Here is a 14,418-nt window from a genome sequence, read left to right on the forward strand (position 1 = left end):
CTCCGGTAGATAGACATTAATAGATAGATAGATATATAGACACAGATGGATAGATAGATAGATAGACCACCATGGATAGTTAAACAGATTGATGGATAGATAGATATAGATTAGTATTCGCATAATGAAGAAGAAATTAAGAGAGAAAACTATAATTAATATTGCTAAGTGAAATGAAGCGGTGACTTGTGTACTGATCCATATATGTTATACACAAGAATATTGATAATTAAAAGTAACTAACATGGCGAAGACAAAATTGAAATAAAGAAGAAAGACAAACGTAGAGAGGGACACACACCAATGGAAAACAACGACGACAATGAACAACAACAACAAACAAACACAGAAACCAATCGTGCCGTCCTTCTCCCTCCCCCCCCCTCCCCCCCTTCCTCCATCCCCAGCTTCCAACTCACGGCACGAATTATTGTACACTAAAGCTACAGGACGCCCCCCCCGCCCCCCCCCCCCACACACGCACTCCCTCCCCTCCACCGCCTTGCTCCCCTCCTGCCCCCCCCCCCTTCCGCCGCCGCCGCCAAATGTTATCGTTGTTATTTTCACTCCCGTCGTTTTTATTCCCGTCATATTTTTCTATAAAGTTTGCAAGTCCGCCCAACAGCTTCCTGAGGCACGTACGAGAGGGAGAGGGAGGAGGAGGAGGAGGAGGAGGAGGAGGAGGAGAATGGGGACAAAAAGTTGGGAGGTGGGTGTTGGGTTGTGTACTTACATGCAACGGAAAGGTAAAAGTTGGCACACCTACGACGACCCAGTGTGTGTGTGTGTGTGTGTGTGTGTGTGTGTGTGTGTGTGTGTTGCGTCTTTAACATTCACAGGCGTTGTTTCATTACAGTTTCACGGCGTAACGAGATACAGGAGTCGCCGCCGCGTGCATGCTTCTAATTTCATATCCTTTAGGTTTATGACGTCCGACGCGCAACCGGGATCCGTTTTTTTCTCTCTGCGGTCACGTGTGTTTTGCTTCCTTCGGGCAGCGTCGGTCACGGCTTCCTCGTCTACGCATAATGCCTTTGTGTTTTGGTTTTGTGTTCGTGTTGCAATAATGTATCGAGTAACTATATAAGTTTTTTTTTTTTTTACAGCAAAGGAAACAGTTCAAGGGCTTAAAAAAAGAAAACAATGATTAAAAACAGCCCGCTACTCACTGCTCCAAAAAAAAGATCAGAGAGGTGGCCGAAAGAGAGAGGGGTCCTAGTTCAGTCATTCATTATATTAGATTAGAGAGGAGTGGCCGAAAGAGAAGTCCATTTCGGGAGGAGAGGTGTCCTGATACCCTGCCCTTAAAAGCAACATGTTAATTCTCTATGTTTATGATCAGTATTATCAGACGCTTCATTCTCTCACATCAGCTATTTCCAAAGGTCAAAGAGGGGATCAATCGGGTTCTAATGAGTGTTTTCTTAGGTTCACGGTACAGAAGAAGGGTCAGACTACCACCAGGGTCATAAAACTACCACTGGAAATTCCCTAAACTCCTACGAAAGCCTTGTCAAATATATGTGCTTGGGAACTGAAATGTTTAAGAATATGGCCCTGTTAGTTTAGTCAGGTGTGCACATATTCAGGCTGCTTAGTAAGGATTTGATAGTCAGTGAACTTCAAGACACATCGCCACCCGGGATTGACCTCTCTCTTGGCCGCTCGTTCTTTATTTTCTTTGCCGAAGCAGAGTTCAGCGGGCTTTTTTTTATATGGTTTTGTTTTTTTCCCACTGAGCCGCCTCCCTTGCTGTAAAAAGAAACTCACAGAACATTGCCTGAAATTTCTTCCCCCGCTGTGCAAGTTTTCGGAAGGCCGCGCTTCCTTAACAGCCGCGGTGCTGCCTCGCCGCGCCGCAAAACTTTCCAGCACATTACGCGGGGCGGGAGAAAGTTAATATCGCGGCTAACTCACTTGGTGGCTCGCGTCCGAAGTTCCCGGGGCTAAAATTGACTTCATTTACCTTACTTAGCATGTTGGAGCTTAACAACAGATTTCTTCCGCCTCGAGTTCTCCCGCCTTGGCCTCCGCTGCCCCCTTCCCCCCCCCGCCGCTGCGAGGCTCGGCGCGCTGTCACGGTTATCTTTACTGCTCGGCCATTTCGCGCGCGGGGAACAAGTATATAGAGAAAGTCATTACCGAGCAGCAGTTGTGTCGCGCCGCGTAAACTGTGTGTAATGGCGCACGGGGCAAAACACACGCACACCTGCTTACTGAACAATCTGTGTGTGTGTGTGTGTGTGTGTGTGTGTTATTGTGCTTGCTTGCGTGCTCCTTTTATATTCAAAGAAGCTGATGAAGATTTAAGGAAGTTCGTGTACCAATTTAGGAAGGACGAAGATAAATGAGGAGGAAGAAAGGAAGGAAGGAAAGAAGAGGAAGGAAGAAAGGAAGGAAGGAAGAAAGATAAAGACTAGAAAGGAAGGAAAGGAAGGAAGGAAGACAGACGAAGGAAAACTGTGTATCCCCATCGTGTGAGAAAGACGGGAGATGAAGGAAGGAAGAAAGGAAGGAAGAAAGAAAGGAAAGAAGAAAGGAAGGAAGGAAGAAAGGAAGGAAGAAAGACGGGAGATGAAGGAAGGAAGAAGGGAAGGACGGGAAGTTAAGGGACATAGAGAGAGGTAGGAAGACTAGAGAAGAAAGGGAGAAGGACAGACGAAGGAAAACTGGAAGGAAGAAAGGAAGGAAGAAAGGAAGGAAGAAAGAAAGGAAGGGAAGTTAAGGGACATAGAGAGAGGTAGGAAGACTAGAGAAGAAAGGGAAAAGGGCAGACGAAGGAATGTGTATCCCCATAGTGTGAGAAAGACGGAAGACGAAGGAAAGAAGGAATGAAGGAAGAGGAGGCGGGGTGGGGGTGGGGGGGGACGTCAGTGTCAGGCTGGCGGCGGCACACCATTACCGGCCCGGCCTCCGCGTGTCGCCGCCTGACGCTTACGCAGAAATATGGGACTTGCTAATTTCCTCGCGGCTGGAAACGGCCATATTTCGTTGTCTTGACGGATGGAAATACTGCGCCGCAACCCTTCCTCTGGATAAGATTTACAACCGTCGTGCGAAATACTATCACAAAACGTTCATGAATTTATTGTCCACAGATATCATGGCTGAGAAACAGTTAGAATGGCAGTACGGTATCTTTCACAGACCAAATCAGCAACTATTACCCAACGTCCCTAATCCTCCGATCCCTTAAATCCCCTTGAATCAGCCATAAGACAAGACTCGCTCGTAACAAGACTGCTTAGTACATCCACAGAGCAAATCAGCATCTATTATCCAAGTTTTTCGTCCCTTAACTCTCCTATCCTTTAAAACCAGAGAGTATACGATCCCCTTAAATCAGCCATAAGACAGGACTCGCTCGTAACAAGACTGCTTAGTACATCCACAGAGCAAATCAGCATCTATTATCCAAGTTTTTCGTCCCTATTCCTCCGATCCCTTAAATCCCCTTGAATCAGCCATAAGACAAGACTCGCTCGTAACAAGACTGCTTAGTACATCCACAGAGCAAATCAGCATCTATTATCCAAGTTTTTCGTCCCTTATCTCTCCTATCCTTTAAAACCAGAAGGTATACTATCCCTTGAATCAGCCATAAGACAGGACTCGCTCGTAACAAGACTGCTTAGTACATCCACAGAGCAAATCAGCATCTATTATCCAAGTTTTTCGCTCTTTATCTCTCCTATCCTTTAAATCCTGAAGGTATACGATCCCTTGAATCAGCCATAAGACATGACTCGCTCGTAACAAGACTGCTTAGTACATCCACAGAGCAAATCAGCATCTATTACACAAGTTTTTCGTCCCTTAACTCTCCTATCCTTTAAAACCAGAAGGTATACGATCCTCTAAATCATCCGAAATCGAGTAAATATCCGGCATTGTGTCCAACGTGAATCAGTGAGCGGCTTCCGAGGCACCAAAACAACAGGGCGGCGGCGAGGTTGTGTGGAGAGCGGTGTCGGCGGCGGCGGGTGGGACAACAATGCATCTTGATTTATCGGCCGCTCGTGCATCTCCCGCCGCCCGGAGTGAGACATCGCGGGGCTGCTGGCGCTGAAGGGTTTATGGGGGCGCAAGACGTAACGTTCAGGCTTCGGGATGTCTTGTTTCGAGTGAGTTTGCTGCCACCAGGGAAAGTCGCGCCATTAGCTAGAGCACTTAAGTCAGGAGTTCCTCTTCCCGTTTGGCTTGCACCTCGGTCTTGTTACCTCCTGTCTGCGTTTCCCAGTTAAAATTGCCCCTCCCCTGTGAGTCAGTGCCCTTCTCTATGCTTCAAAAGAGCCACTACTTCGAAAAAACAACTCCAACGGCTTATATGTATCAAAGAACCACACTAGTTTGTTCCTTTTAGATTTATTTCAAGCGTGCAGATCAATGAGATGGAGGATGGAAGGGTTGGCGTGAAGAGATAGTTGCTATTTGCTTCATTGTTCCTTATGTAAACTGAAAACATGATAAAGAATGCTGATTGGATACGTTTTGCATTCCAGAGTACGTCATTGCTGCCGCTGACGATGATGCTGAAGAGGAGAAAGAAGAGGAGGACGAGGAGAACGACTAGTAAGGGGAGGAGGAAGAGAAACTCGGCGTCTCCTCTATCGCTCCCCCGGCGAGGCTCAGCTGCACTTCCCAAACGAGCGACGGAGAAAGATTTGTTGTGATTCTTTTGTACCTTTTGTTTTTCTGTTCATGAATGTGTTTACGCGCGCTGTTTATTATTTTTTGCCTCATGTTTGAAGTTTTGACAATAGGTACGTGTGTGTGTGTGTGTGTGTGTGTGTGTGTGTGTGTGTGTGTGTGTGTGTGTGTGTGTGTGTGTGTGTGTGTGTGTGTGTGTGTGTGCGTGCGCTTGTAATATTTCTTTCCATTTTTTCGTGTTTTTTTCCGGTTCATGTTTGAAGTTTTGACAATAGGTGGGTGTGTGTGTGTGCGCTTGTAATATCTTTTCATTCTTTCGTGTTTTTACCAGGTTCATGTTTTTAAGTTTTGACAATAGGTGTGTGTGTGTGTGTATGTGTATGTGTGTGTGTGTGTGTGTGTGTCAAACAGAATACATGGATGGATTTTCAGGAACTAGTTAATTCTATTCGTCTCTGCTTCTCCATCCCTCTAACCGACTCTTCCCATTACTTCGTCTCTCCCTTTTTTATCCCTGTTCCCTTGTTTTTCTCCCTTCCTTACTCTTCGTGTGTCCCTTCTTATCATTTGCCATCTCCCTTTCCACTTCGCATTCCTCTTCCTCCTCCTCCGTCTGTCTGCCCTAGTTCTCGCCTCTCCCTAACTTGCATTCCCATCACTCGAGCAGTTTTATACAACCCCCTTAACTCCTATCTCTCCCACTCCCTTTCTTCCCTGTCTTTGCCTTCCTACCAAAACAAACTGTCACCTTTCACCCTCTCCTCCTCCGTCTGTCTGTCCTACTTCTTACACCTCTCCCTAACTTATACTCCCGCTTACATCATATCTCTCCCTCAAACTGTCACCTTCCCTTATCCCTTTCCGCCTGTCTCAACGTCTAATGCGCCACCTCTTTCAGATCAGTCTCTCGTCTTAAGTGTGTGTCGAATCTTCGCCCCGCCCCCCGAGCTTGAGGTGTGAGTTCCTGCACCGTGAGGCTGAACCGTGCGCTGCCGCCGACTTCTGGGAGAGGATGAAGCATGGTATTAGCCAGGGTCAGTATATACGCTGTTGACAGATCCCCCTTCTAGTCATATTATCCCTTGGACATACTCCTCATTGAACATATTGATACACAGATTCATCTTCTATGTATTTTCCTTATAGACATTTTCTTAGATATATTTTCTCCCGAGTAATATTCCCCCTTATCAATTTCTCTCTCCTTGACAAATCCCTCTCCCTAATCAAGCTCTAATCTTTTCATTGTACTCTATACGGCAAAGGTTCCAGTTTCATCTCTCCACCTGCCTTGACTTCTACAACTCCCCGGTTACCACTCTGTTGCTTTCACTACCTCCTAGGTGTTATCAATTCTACTCATGAACTGATAACAGATGGACAACGAAAGTAACTAAGCGGTAACACAGGAATTATAGACATTAGGGCGGACAGAAGCAGCAGGTGGAGAGATGAAATTGGAACCTTTTTGCCGGAGCAGAGAGGAGGAGTAAGCTGAAAAGGTTGAAGCGGGGGAGGCAAGCTGTAAAGACAATCCTCCACGAACTAAATTAATTACCGTTGTAGAAAGAGGGTCCCAAGTCTTTTCATCACTAATATGGATAGATAAACCTAAGCATTATTGTATTGTATCTTTATTGGTCGTCTTGTACTGCTTGACATTGTTAGTATCTGGTGCTGCCTCGGTGGGAACAGGAGAGTGCGACACATCGAAGGAGAACGTTCTTGGTGACGACTCGATGGCAAGGCGCCTGAAGACACACCTAAGGGGGAACAACACTCCTCTTAGGTCCTGCCAGCCAGAGCCACATATAGGGGAGAGAGCAAGACCACTCAAGACCCACACGACGTCTTGCTTCTGTGCCGCTCCGGTTGTGTTCAGGCCGAGGTGCTGGGCGTAGAGGCAGCGTGTGTGAGTGGCCCAGATGAAAGATGGCGTCGGAGAAGTCCATGGTCAAGCTCTCGCAGGAGAAGACCACGGAAGATGAGGAATTCTCCCATTGCTTCCTCCAGAGTCAGCCAACCACCTGGGTCACTGCAAACAAAGGAGAAAAGGAGTGTCCACACAGTACTAATTGTAATGCAAAAAATAAATCTTCATACAAATGTTGGAAGTGTTTGTTACACTTTCTCCTACTAATGCTGTTACTATGATTTGTTTGGACCTCCGAAGTGCACGGTGCTTTCTGGTTCTATACAGAACCAGAAAGCTACTGTGGAGAAAAAAAAATAAAAGCACGGAGGGATTCCCCTGGTCTGGGAAGAATGTGAAATAAACTAGTTAAAGGGGCGCCTCGCGCGTAGGTTTCCCCACACGCAAGGTGCCGCTTTAACTTCGAATTTTTTCGCGTTTCTCCCAGGCCGGGGATTACCCTGAGCCCTGTCAGCTTGAGAGGCGAGTGGCGCAACGGTGATGGCCGTCGACCCTGGTGCTGCGTCTCAGCCGAGCTGCTCGCCTGCACCTCGTCATGTCTGCAATGATAAAATACTCAAGAATTTAAAGAGTAAGTCAGTGTCTGAGACCTTTCTAACTCTTTGCATCATGTCGCATCACAATGAGGAGAAAGGAAGATGCTAAATGAATCGAAATATGAACGACTGTATAAGAACCAAGGATGATAGTCATAATTATAACACTAATGTCTTCTATCTTGGGGACTGTTGCTGCTACTATTACTATCACTACTATCACATTTATATTCAAGGCTTTAAATCAACTCCATATGCACTCCTTCCTCACCATTCCTTCTCCCTTGTCACACACTACTCTTGCTTTCTACTACCGCTTTCAAATCACTTATACCGCCACCACCACCACGACGCCTTCGTCTCCACCATAAGCATCGAGTCACCACCACCCTTTCCAACCCAACAGAATTACCGCCACCACCACAACTACCACCATTCCTAACCCATCACTAACACCATTACCATCACTGACATTTCCAAACACCACCACCACTAACGGCAGCATCAACCAGCAATTTCAACATCATTATAACTAGCAAGCGTCTCCCTCTCCCTCTCCCTCTCTCTCTCTCTCTCTCTCTCTACGGTAATTATAGATAACAACACCCAATCGTTCTAAGACTTAACTTCCATCCCTCAACTTCTCCCGTCCCTTCCTCCCTCTTTTTCCTCCCTTCCCCTTCCAACAATTTACTCAACCACCCCAAAACAGTTTAATATAGTAATGTGAATATCTGTTTAAGTGATGCTTCGTTACTGTAGTGCTGGGATGATGGCAGTCTGAGTTAGTATTGAATATTTTTCCCTCTCTAAGCAACAAGACAGTTTTTTAATTTCGTAATATGTCTAAGTTGGAAAGTTTCGTTTAGTCGGCGCAACATCTGTGGTCGTATGCCGGAGAGAGACAGAAGGGGAAGGAATTATAGGAGAACGGAACAGACCCCAGGAGACGGGACACAACCCCCGATTAATACCTGCTACCCATTCACTGCTGGGTGGACAGGGGCGTAGGGTATCGGAAAAGCCGCCCAAATTTTTCCACTCCGCCCGGGAATCGAACCCGGGCTCTCTCGGTTGTAAGCCGAGTGTGCTAACCACTGCACTACGAAGCCCCCTTACGTTACTGGAGTGTTTGAATGATGGCAGCCGGATTTTGGAATTCCTCTTTAAATGCTGCCTGATAATTCCCCCCTCCCAAGCAATGAACCACCCTATAACATTAATACATGCAAGCAGTCCCCTAATTTTAAAGTAATACGAATTTTAAGTGATGCTCCGTGACTGTACTGCAAGGATAATGGCTGCCAGGGTTTGGTAATTCTCTTTAAATGTGGTCATATTATCTCAAACGCTCTACTCCCGAGAAATCAAGTGTAACAACCAGACGGAACTATGGAGGGGGGGGGGAGTAACTACTGACCTTGTTCGTAAGAGGGCAGGCGGAGGGTTGTTGGCTTGTTTCTGGATTCTGGATGCGCCTCGGGGCCTGGCGTCTGTCAATCTGGTTCACGATCGGGCGGAGATGATGTTGCTGAAGACGTCCCACGGTGCTAAGAGGTCGTACAGCTCCACACTGGAATACAATAACGCACGTAAGGAAGAGAGGAAAAGACTGGGGCACACACACACACACACTCGACATCCATCACCCTCCTATCTCCCTCACCTCCCCGCCAAAACAACCATCCCAGTTAGCATCACCGTCGGGCAGTTCACCAAGCACCAATTATAACTAGACATCACCATCACCACAAGTATAGACTCACATGTAAAGTAAAACACTATCACTCTTACCTCCATGAGTCAAATGTCAGCTGGTCCTCTTCTCTAGTCACAGTTACCAACACCACCGGACCCCAGCATCAGCCTTGACGGAGAGCAGCACACAACATCCTCCCCATCTCCCGGCCACGCCAGCACTGAAGGCGGAGGGCAGAACAGCGAGTGGAGCTTCACCGGTTCGGACGCTGCTTCTTCGTTGGCTCGTATTGAGGAACAAGGACATTAGAGTTTTTATAGAGTCTTGAAGGATGGGGAGAAGGGGAAGGGGGTTAGGGTGGGAAGGGAAGGGGTAGGTTTAATTAAGGTAAGTGCTGAGAGGTAATCTGATGCATTTATATTTAATTCATGGTGTTATTTTTTCTTATGCTATAGGAAACTGAATACCAAGCAAGCATACACATAGACACTTCCTCCTCCTCCCCTTCTCTCTTTCTCCCCCCTCACTCTCTCTCTCTCTCTCGCTCTTCCATAATAATCCTCTCATCCCTTCTTTTCTTCCATTTTTCTCCTCTGTCTCTTCCAATGCTTCTTATTTTTCTCCTCCTCTCCCTTTTCCTCCTCTTCTTTCCTCTTCCTCTTCCTCTATCCCTCCTCTTCTGCCCCCCCTCTCTCTCACTCTGTAACAAGAAAACCATTACTCACCAATCACTTCACTGTTAACCCTCCTTGAAGAATGACTGTCCACCCTCAGCTTCATTAAGTCAGGGGGAGAGGGTCAGAGCAAACGATGGCTTAAAACAGGTCATTTATTTACTGTATACTTGAGGACACGCCACGAGAGAGCCTGCAGCAACAACACCAACACCTTCCACCTCGCAGGACAACAGGCTCTCAAGGGCTTATATGTAGTGGGGCGGCGGCGGCGGCGGCGGGAGTGAGGTCTCGGTTTGGGGCGTGTGGCGGTAAACGAGAGAAACTGGGAAGAAGGTTGAAGAGAAGGAGCTACTTAAAGAAACGTGAGGAAAGGTATAGTGGAGCGGCGGAAGGTCAGAAATTGGAGTGAGACGGTAAATGAGTAAGGGGAAGGAGATAGAAGAGAAGGAACAATATATTAAGGAAACGTAAGGAAGGAGGAGAAGGAAGAGAAAGGGTATGGTAGATAGATAAATATAGAAAGAAAATGGAAGGAAATGAAAGACAGAATAGGAATACGATCGAAGAAAAGGAGGTACTTAAAGAAACGTGATGAAGGAGAAGAAAGAGGAGAAGGAAGTAGAGTGAGGGTAGAAAATCTAAAGAGAAATAAATAGATAGATAGACATAAAGGTAGATAGAGACAGAGAAATAGAAAACAGGAAGAAGAATCTATACAGTAACTGCCCGAACGAGAGACATGACATAACGAAGGGTCGCAGGGGAGGAAGGCGTAGAGGTCACACACACACACACACACACACACACACACACACACACACACACACACACACACACACACACACACACACACACACACAGCTTATTGGAGGTATATATACATTGTCTCTGCCTCCATCCGTGTGTGTGTGTTCTCTTAAAGCATATGTGGACTTGTTATACATCAAGGTTTATATTACACACACACACACACACACACACACACACACACACACACACACACACACACACAGGATAAGCGGTTGCCATCTCAGTTTTTTGTTTGTTTCTCATGTGTGTAGTGTTAAGAAATGTGTGTGTGTGTGTGTGTGTGTGTGTGTGTGTGTGTGTGTGTGTGTGTGTGTGTGTGTGTGTGTGTGACAAACAAGCTCTATCAACACAAACATAATATTGGTTTGATCTTTCCGAGGTGTTCATGCCGACGAGAATGTCCCAGAGGTGATCAGTGTTGCGTGTGTGTGTGTGTGTGTGTGTGTGTGTGTGTGTGTGTGTGTGTGTGTGTGTGTGTGTGTGTGTGTGTGTGTGTGAGAGCGAGAGAGAGAGAGAGAGAGAATGGGATTTCGTTGTTAGGTTGTTTGTTTGTATATATAATATGTCTGTCTGTTAACCTCTCTCTCTCTCTCTCTCTCTCTCTCTCTCTCTCTCTCTCTTCACACAAATGGCAACCTCCACCTGACTTTTCCTTTTCAACACACACACACACACACACACACACACACACACACACACACACACACACACACACATATAAAGTTTTTCGCTATAAGTATTTGCTGTACATGAACAAACCTACGATATAACACCTACGTATACGATGAACACACACACACACACACACACACACACACACACACACACACACACAGCTCATTAATGTAACAAACTGTCTTCGTTCTTCACGTGATAACCACCACCATCGTAAGCAGGTGGTGGTTGTGGTGGTTGTGGTGGAGAGGATGAAGCTGGTGGTCACAAATAAAGGTTAACAGGTGACGGGACTTGATCGTGATACGGACGTGAAGAAGACCATAACAAGACCTATATTAAAGACGGGAATCGTGGTTCAAGGGGGGGTGGAGGTGAAGGGCTGCAGGAGTGACAGAATGGATATGATGACAAAACGAATAGACATGAAGACAAAACGGATATATATGATGACAAAACGATTAATATGATGACACAGCGAAGAGGTACATGATAGCAAACAAAGGAAGCGTGTGATGAAAGGCAAAGTCAACATACGTATTGAAAGGTAAAGAAAGGTACGACTATAGAGTATTAAAGCTATAGGGTCAAGTTGGCGTGAGAGATGACTGAGTAAGATAATGGAGTGTGTATTAGTGAGATAGCAGATATGCATTGAAAGATAAAGCTAAGGGTTCAAGCTGGCGGGGGAGGGGACGAGTAGGGAGTTGAAGAATCGTGATTGTGGTGGCGGTGATGTCTTGTGTTGTTGGTCATAAGGGCGTCCTGCAGAGTCTAGGAGCCATCTGACCGGGACCGAGGAAGGGATGAAGAACAGGCAGAGCGGTGTGGGTGATGGAGTGAGTAAGTGGTGGATGCTGGAGGCTGCGGAGACGTTATTGTTGGCGTATGTGAAGAAGGCAGAGCGCTGTGGTTGATGGGGTGAAGAAGGACTGGATGGGAAGGAGGTGAATTCTGGAGACAGCGGAGACGATACTGTTGGCGTCCTGGAGAGTTGAGGAGCCTTCTGACGGGGACGAAGAAGGGATATGAAGAAGGAAGAGCGTTGTGGTTGATGGGGTGAAGAAGGACTGGATGGGAAGGAGGTGAATTCTGGAGACAGCGGAGACGATACTGTTGGTGTCCTGGAGAGTTGAGGATCCCTTTGACTCGGGCGAAGAAGGGATATGAAGAAGGCAGAGCGATGTGGGTGAAGGGGTGAAGAAGGATTGGATGGGAAGGAGGTGAATTCTGGAGAGAGCGGAGACGATACTGTTGGCGTCCTGGAGAGTTGAGGAGCCTTCTGACGGGGACGAAGAAGGGATGGAAAAGTGGTAGAGCGATGTGGTTGGTGGAGTGAGTGAGGACCGGGTGGGTAGCTGGTGGATTTTGGTGGCAGCGGAGACGTTACTGTTGGCGGGGGAGCCTTCTGAGGGGGGCGAAGAAGGTCAGGTTCGGGCGTCATCGAGGCTGGCAAACTTGTACCTGCAGGGCCAGCGGCTGTCGATGTCGTGGATGGGAATGATTTCCTCCGAGGGCCGCTCCGACGACAGCTCCTCCCGCACCTGTGAGAGAAGTCTGACATAGTGCTTCGGAACACCTGTAAGGAGAGGACACGAGACACAGCGAAATGGGAGCCGTTGGAGAGGCGAAACATCCCCCGACGGACAAATGGTATGAGCTGGTGGATTAAGTAAGTGATTAAGTAAATGATATATAGTTATTCCTACTGATAATGACTGTCTGTTTGTCTGTCCGTCTGTCCATCTGTCTATCAAACCCTCTCTTTCTTTCACTTCACCTTCTCACATCTTATCACCCCAGTCAATTAGTGGGGGCATACGTCAGGGGGTGCGTTGCCTAGCCCACCCTACGACGTCAAACCTTTATCGCCTGCCTTCCTTTAATTACCACCTTGCGCCACGTTACTCCACCTTGCCTTCCCTTGGCCTCCCCTCCCCTGCCCCGGCGCCGCATCTCTTACCTGCTCGACGTGTGTGAAGACCCGAAGGAAGTTGAGTCCTGCGAGCTTCTTCAAATCCTGCAGCGACCACGTGTTGTCCTTGAGCAGCTCCGCGAAAAGCTTAGGATACCGCGACGCGTCTTCTAGCCCGGTGGGAGTCCTGCAGGAGAGAGGAGAAGGATACGTGTTTCAGCTTAATATCCTTTCATGATCCATTAGTGCTTTTTTTCCTTATAAGAGATGTCAGGGTAAAGACGGAAGAAGGAGACACGTTAGAAGCACTGTATATAAGGGATTGTGTTTGGTTACGAACTCTAATACTTTGTCAGAGAATAAGAGAATCAAAAGAGACTCGTTTGAAGGATTCGGAACATCTATAAAGGATTGGATCTGGTTATGAACTCATTGGAAAACTTTATCTTCCTTTTAACTATAATGCGTTTGCTTTTAGTTTTGGGACACGTTTCGATTCTCTCTTCATGCTTTCAAATACAAAACAGCTACAAAAGAAACTTACGGTACTAATTATTTGTTTATTTTATTATGCTGAAGCGGAAAATAAATATACGAAAGACAGATATAGATAGATAGATGGATAGATAGATAGATAGATAGATAGATAGATAGATAGAGAGAGAGAGAGAGAGCATATGAAACACTAACATTTATAATCTTTTAGCACAGAGCAATTCAATTCATTCATTTTTAAACGCTTGCTCTTTGTGCCTCGACGATTGCTGACTATCTCTCTCTCTCTCTCTCTCTCTCTAGTCTCTCTCTCTCTCTCTCTCTCTCTCTCTCTCTATCTATTTATCTATTATTTATTCATTTATCTTCCTCTTTTTCTTACCCTCTCTCTTTCTTTTTCTTTCTTTCTTTCTCTCTTTATCTATTTATTTTTCTTTCTTTCTCTTTCCCTCTCTGTTCTCTCTCTCTCTCTCTCTCTCTCTCTCTCTCTCACACACACACAGACACACACACACACACACACATACAAACACTCGACTCTACCTAATTCTCTTTCCGACTCCGCCGCTAAATTCAAGTGCCACAAACGGTGTATTTAGCGGCGCTTGCGAACCTGATACAAACGGAATAAATGCGTGCTGGATGCCCAGGGTAAATGCTTGCTTCGTTGGCTATATAGTGCAGGAGGTAGGAGAGTTGAGTTGGTTTTTCTTTGGGAATATATATACTGTGTTACAAACCTCCCGTATATGTGTGTGTGTGTGTGTGTGTGTGTGTGTGTGTGTGTGTGTGTGTGTGTGTGTGTGTGTGTGTGTGTGTGTGTGTGTGTGTGTATCTCTGTGAGTGTGTGTGTGCGTGTGTGTGTTAAATGTTATTCGGTCAACGCGTGTCATAAAAAAAAAAAAGTATTCCCAGCTCACCTTTTCCAACGTTATTTCTTGTGTAAATGTTATAGCGTGTGTTGTTGTGTTGTTTGTTGGTGGTGGACATAGTATTCGTATAAACAAGTGACTGTCTCGCTGCTACAC

General features: G+C 46.4%; 1 protein-coding gene, 2 long non-coding RNA genes and 1 other non-coding gene across 5 annotated transcripts in view; 1 reads left to right on the forward strand and 3 right to left on the reverse strand.

The window, feature by feature from the left end:
* Nucleotides 1-5,685, forward strand: part of LOC127004674 (uncharacterized) — a 14,602-nt gene extending 8,917 nt beyond the window's left edge. For both annotated transcript variants that reach the window (XR_007757914.1, XR_007757915.1), the window contains exons 3-4: nucleotides 4,503-4,669; nucleotides 5,549-5,685. This is a non-coding gene — a long non-coding RNA (uncharacterized LOC127004674). The remainder of the gene's footprint in view (nucleotides 1-4,502; nucleotides 4,670-5,548) is intronic.
* On the reverse strand, nucleotides 4,793-9,558 carry LOC127004673 (uncharacterized). Its single transcript, XR_007757913.1, has 4 exons — nucleotides 9,544-9,558; nucleotides 8,914-9,101; nucleotides 8,540-8,692; nucleotides 4,793-6,685 (listed from the first exon to the last, which is right to left on the reverse strand). It is a non-coding gene; the product is annotated as an uncharacterized LOC127004673 (long non-coding RNA).
* Trnav-uac (transfer RNA valine (anticodon UAC)) lies at nucleotides 8,158-8,231 on the reverse strand. The gene has a single exon. It is a non-coding gene; the product is annotated as a tRNA-Val (tRNA).
* Nucleotides 9,559-12,058: 2,500 nt separating the features above from the next.
* LOC127004675 (dipeptidase 1-like) overlaps nucleotides 12,059-14,418 on the reverse strand; it is a 180,642-nt gene continuing 178,282 nt past the window's right edge. Inside the window, exons 11-12 of the mRNA XM_050872763.1 lie at nucleotides 12,944-13,082; nucleotides 12,059-12,524 (exon numbers count right to left, since the gene is read on the reverse strand). Coding sequence (XP_050728720.1) covers nucleotides 12,408-12,524; nucleotides 12,944-13,082 — 256 coding nt within the window. The 3' untranslated portion in view covers nucleotides 12,059-12,407. The remainder of the gene's footprint in view (nucleotides 12,525-12,943; nucleotides 13,083-14,418) is intronic.

Source organism: Eriocheir sinensis, chromosome 28 (genome assembly GCF_024679095.1).
Source record: "Eriocheir sinensis breed Jianghai 21 chromosome 28, ASM2467909v1, whole genome shotgun sequence".
In the NCBI taxonomy this organism is placed as follows: Eukaryota; Metazoa; Arthropoda; class Malacostraca; order Decapoda; family Varunidae; genus Eriocheir; species Eriocheir sinensis.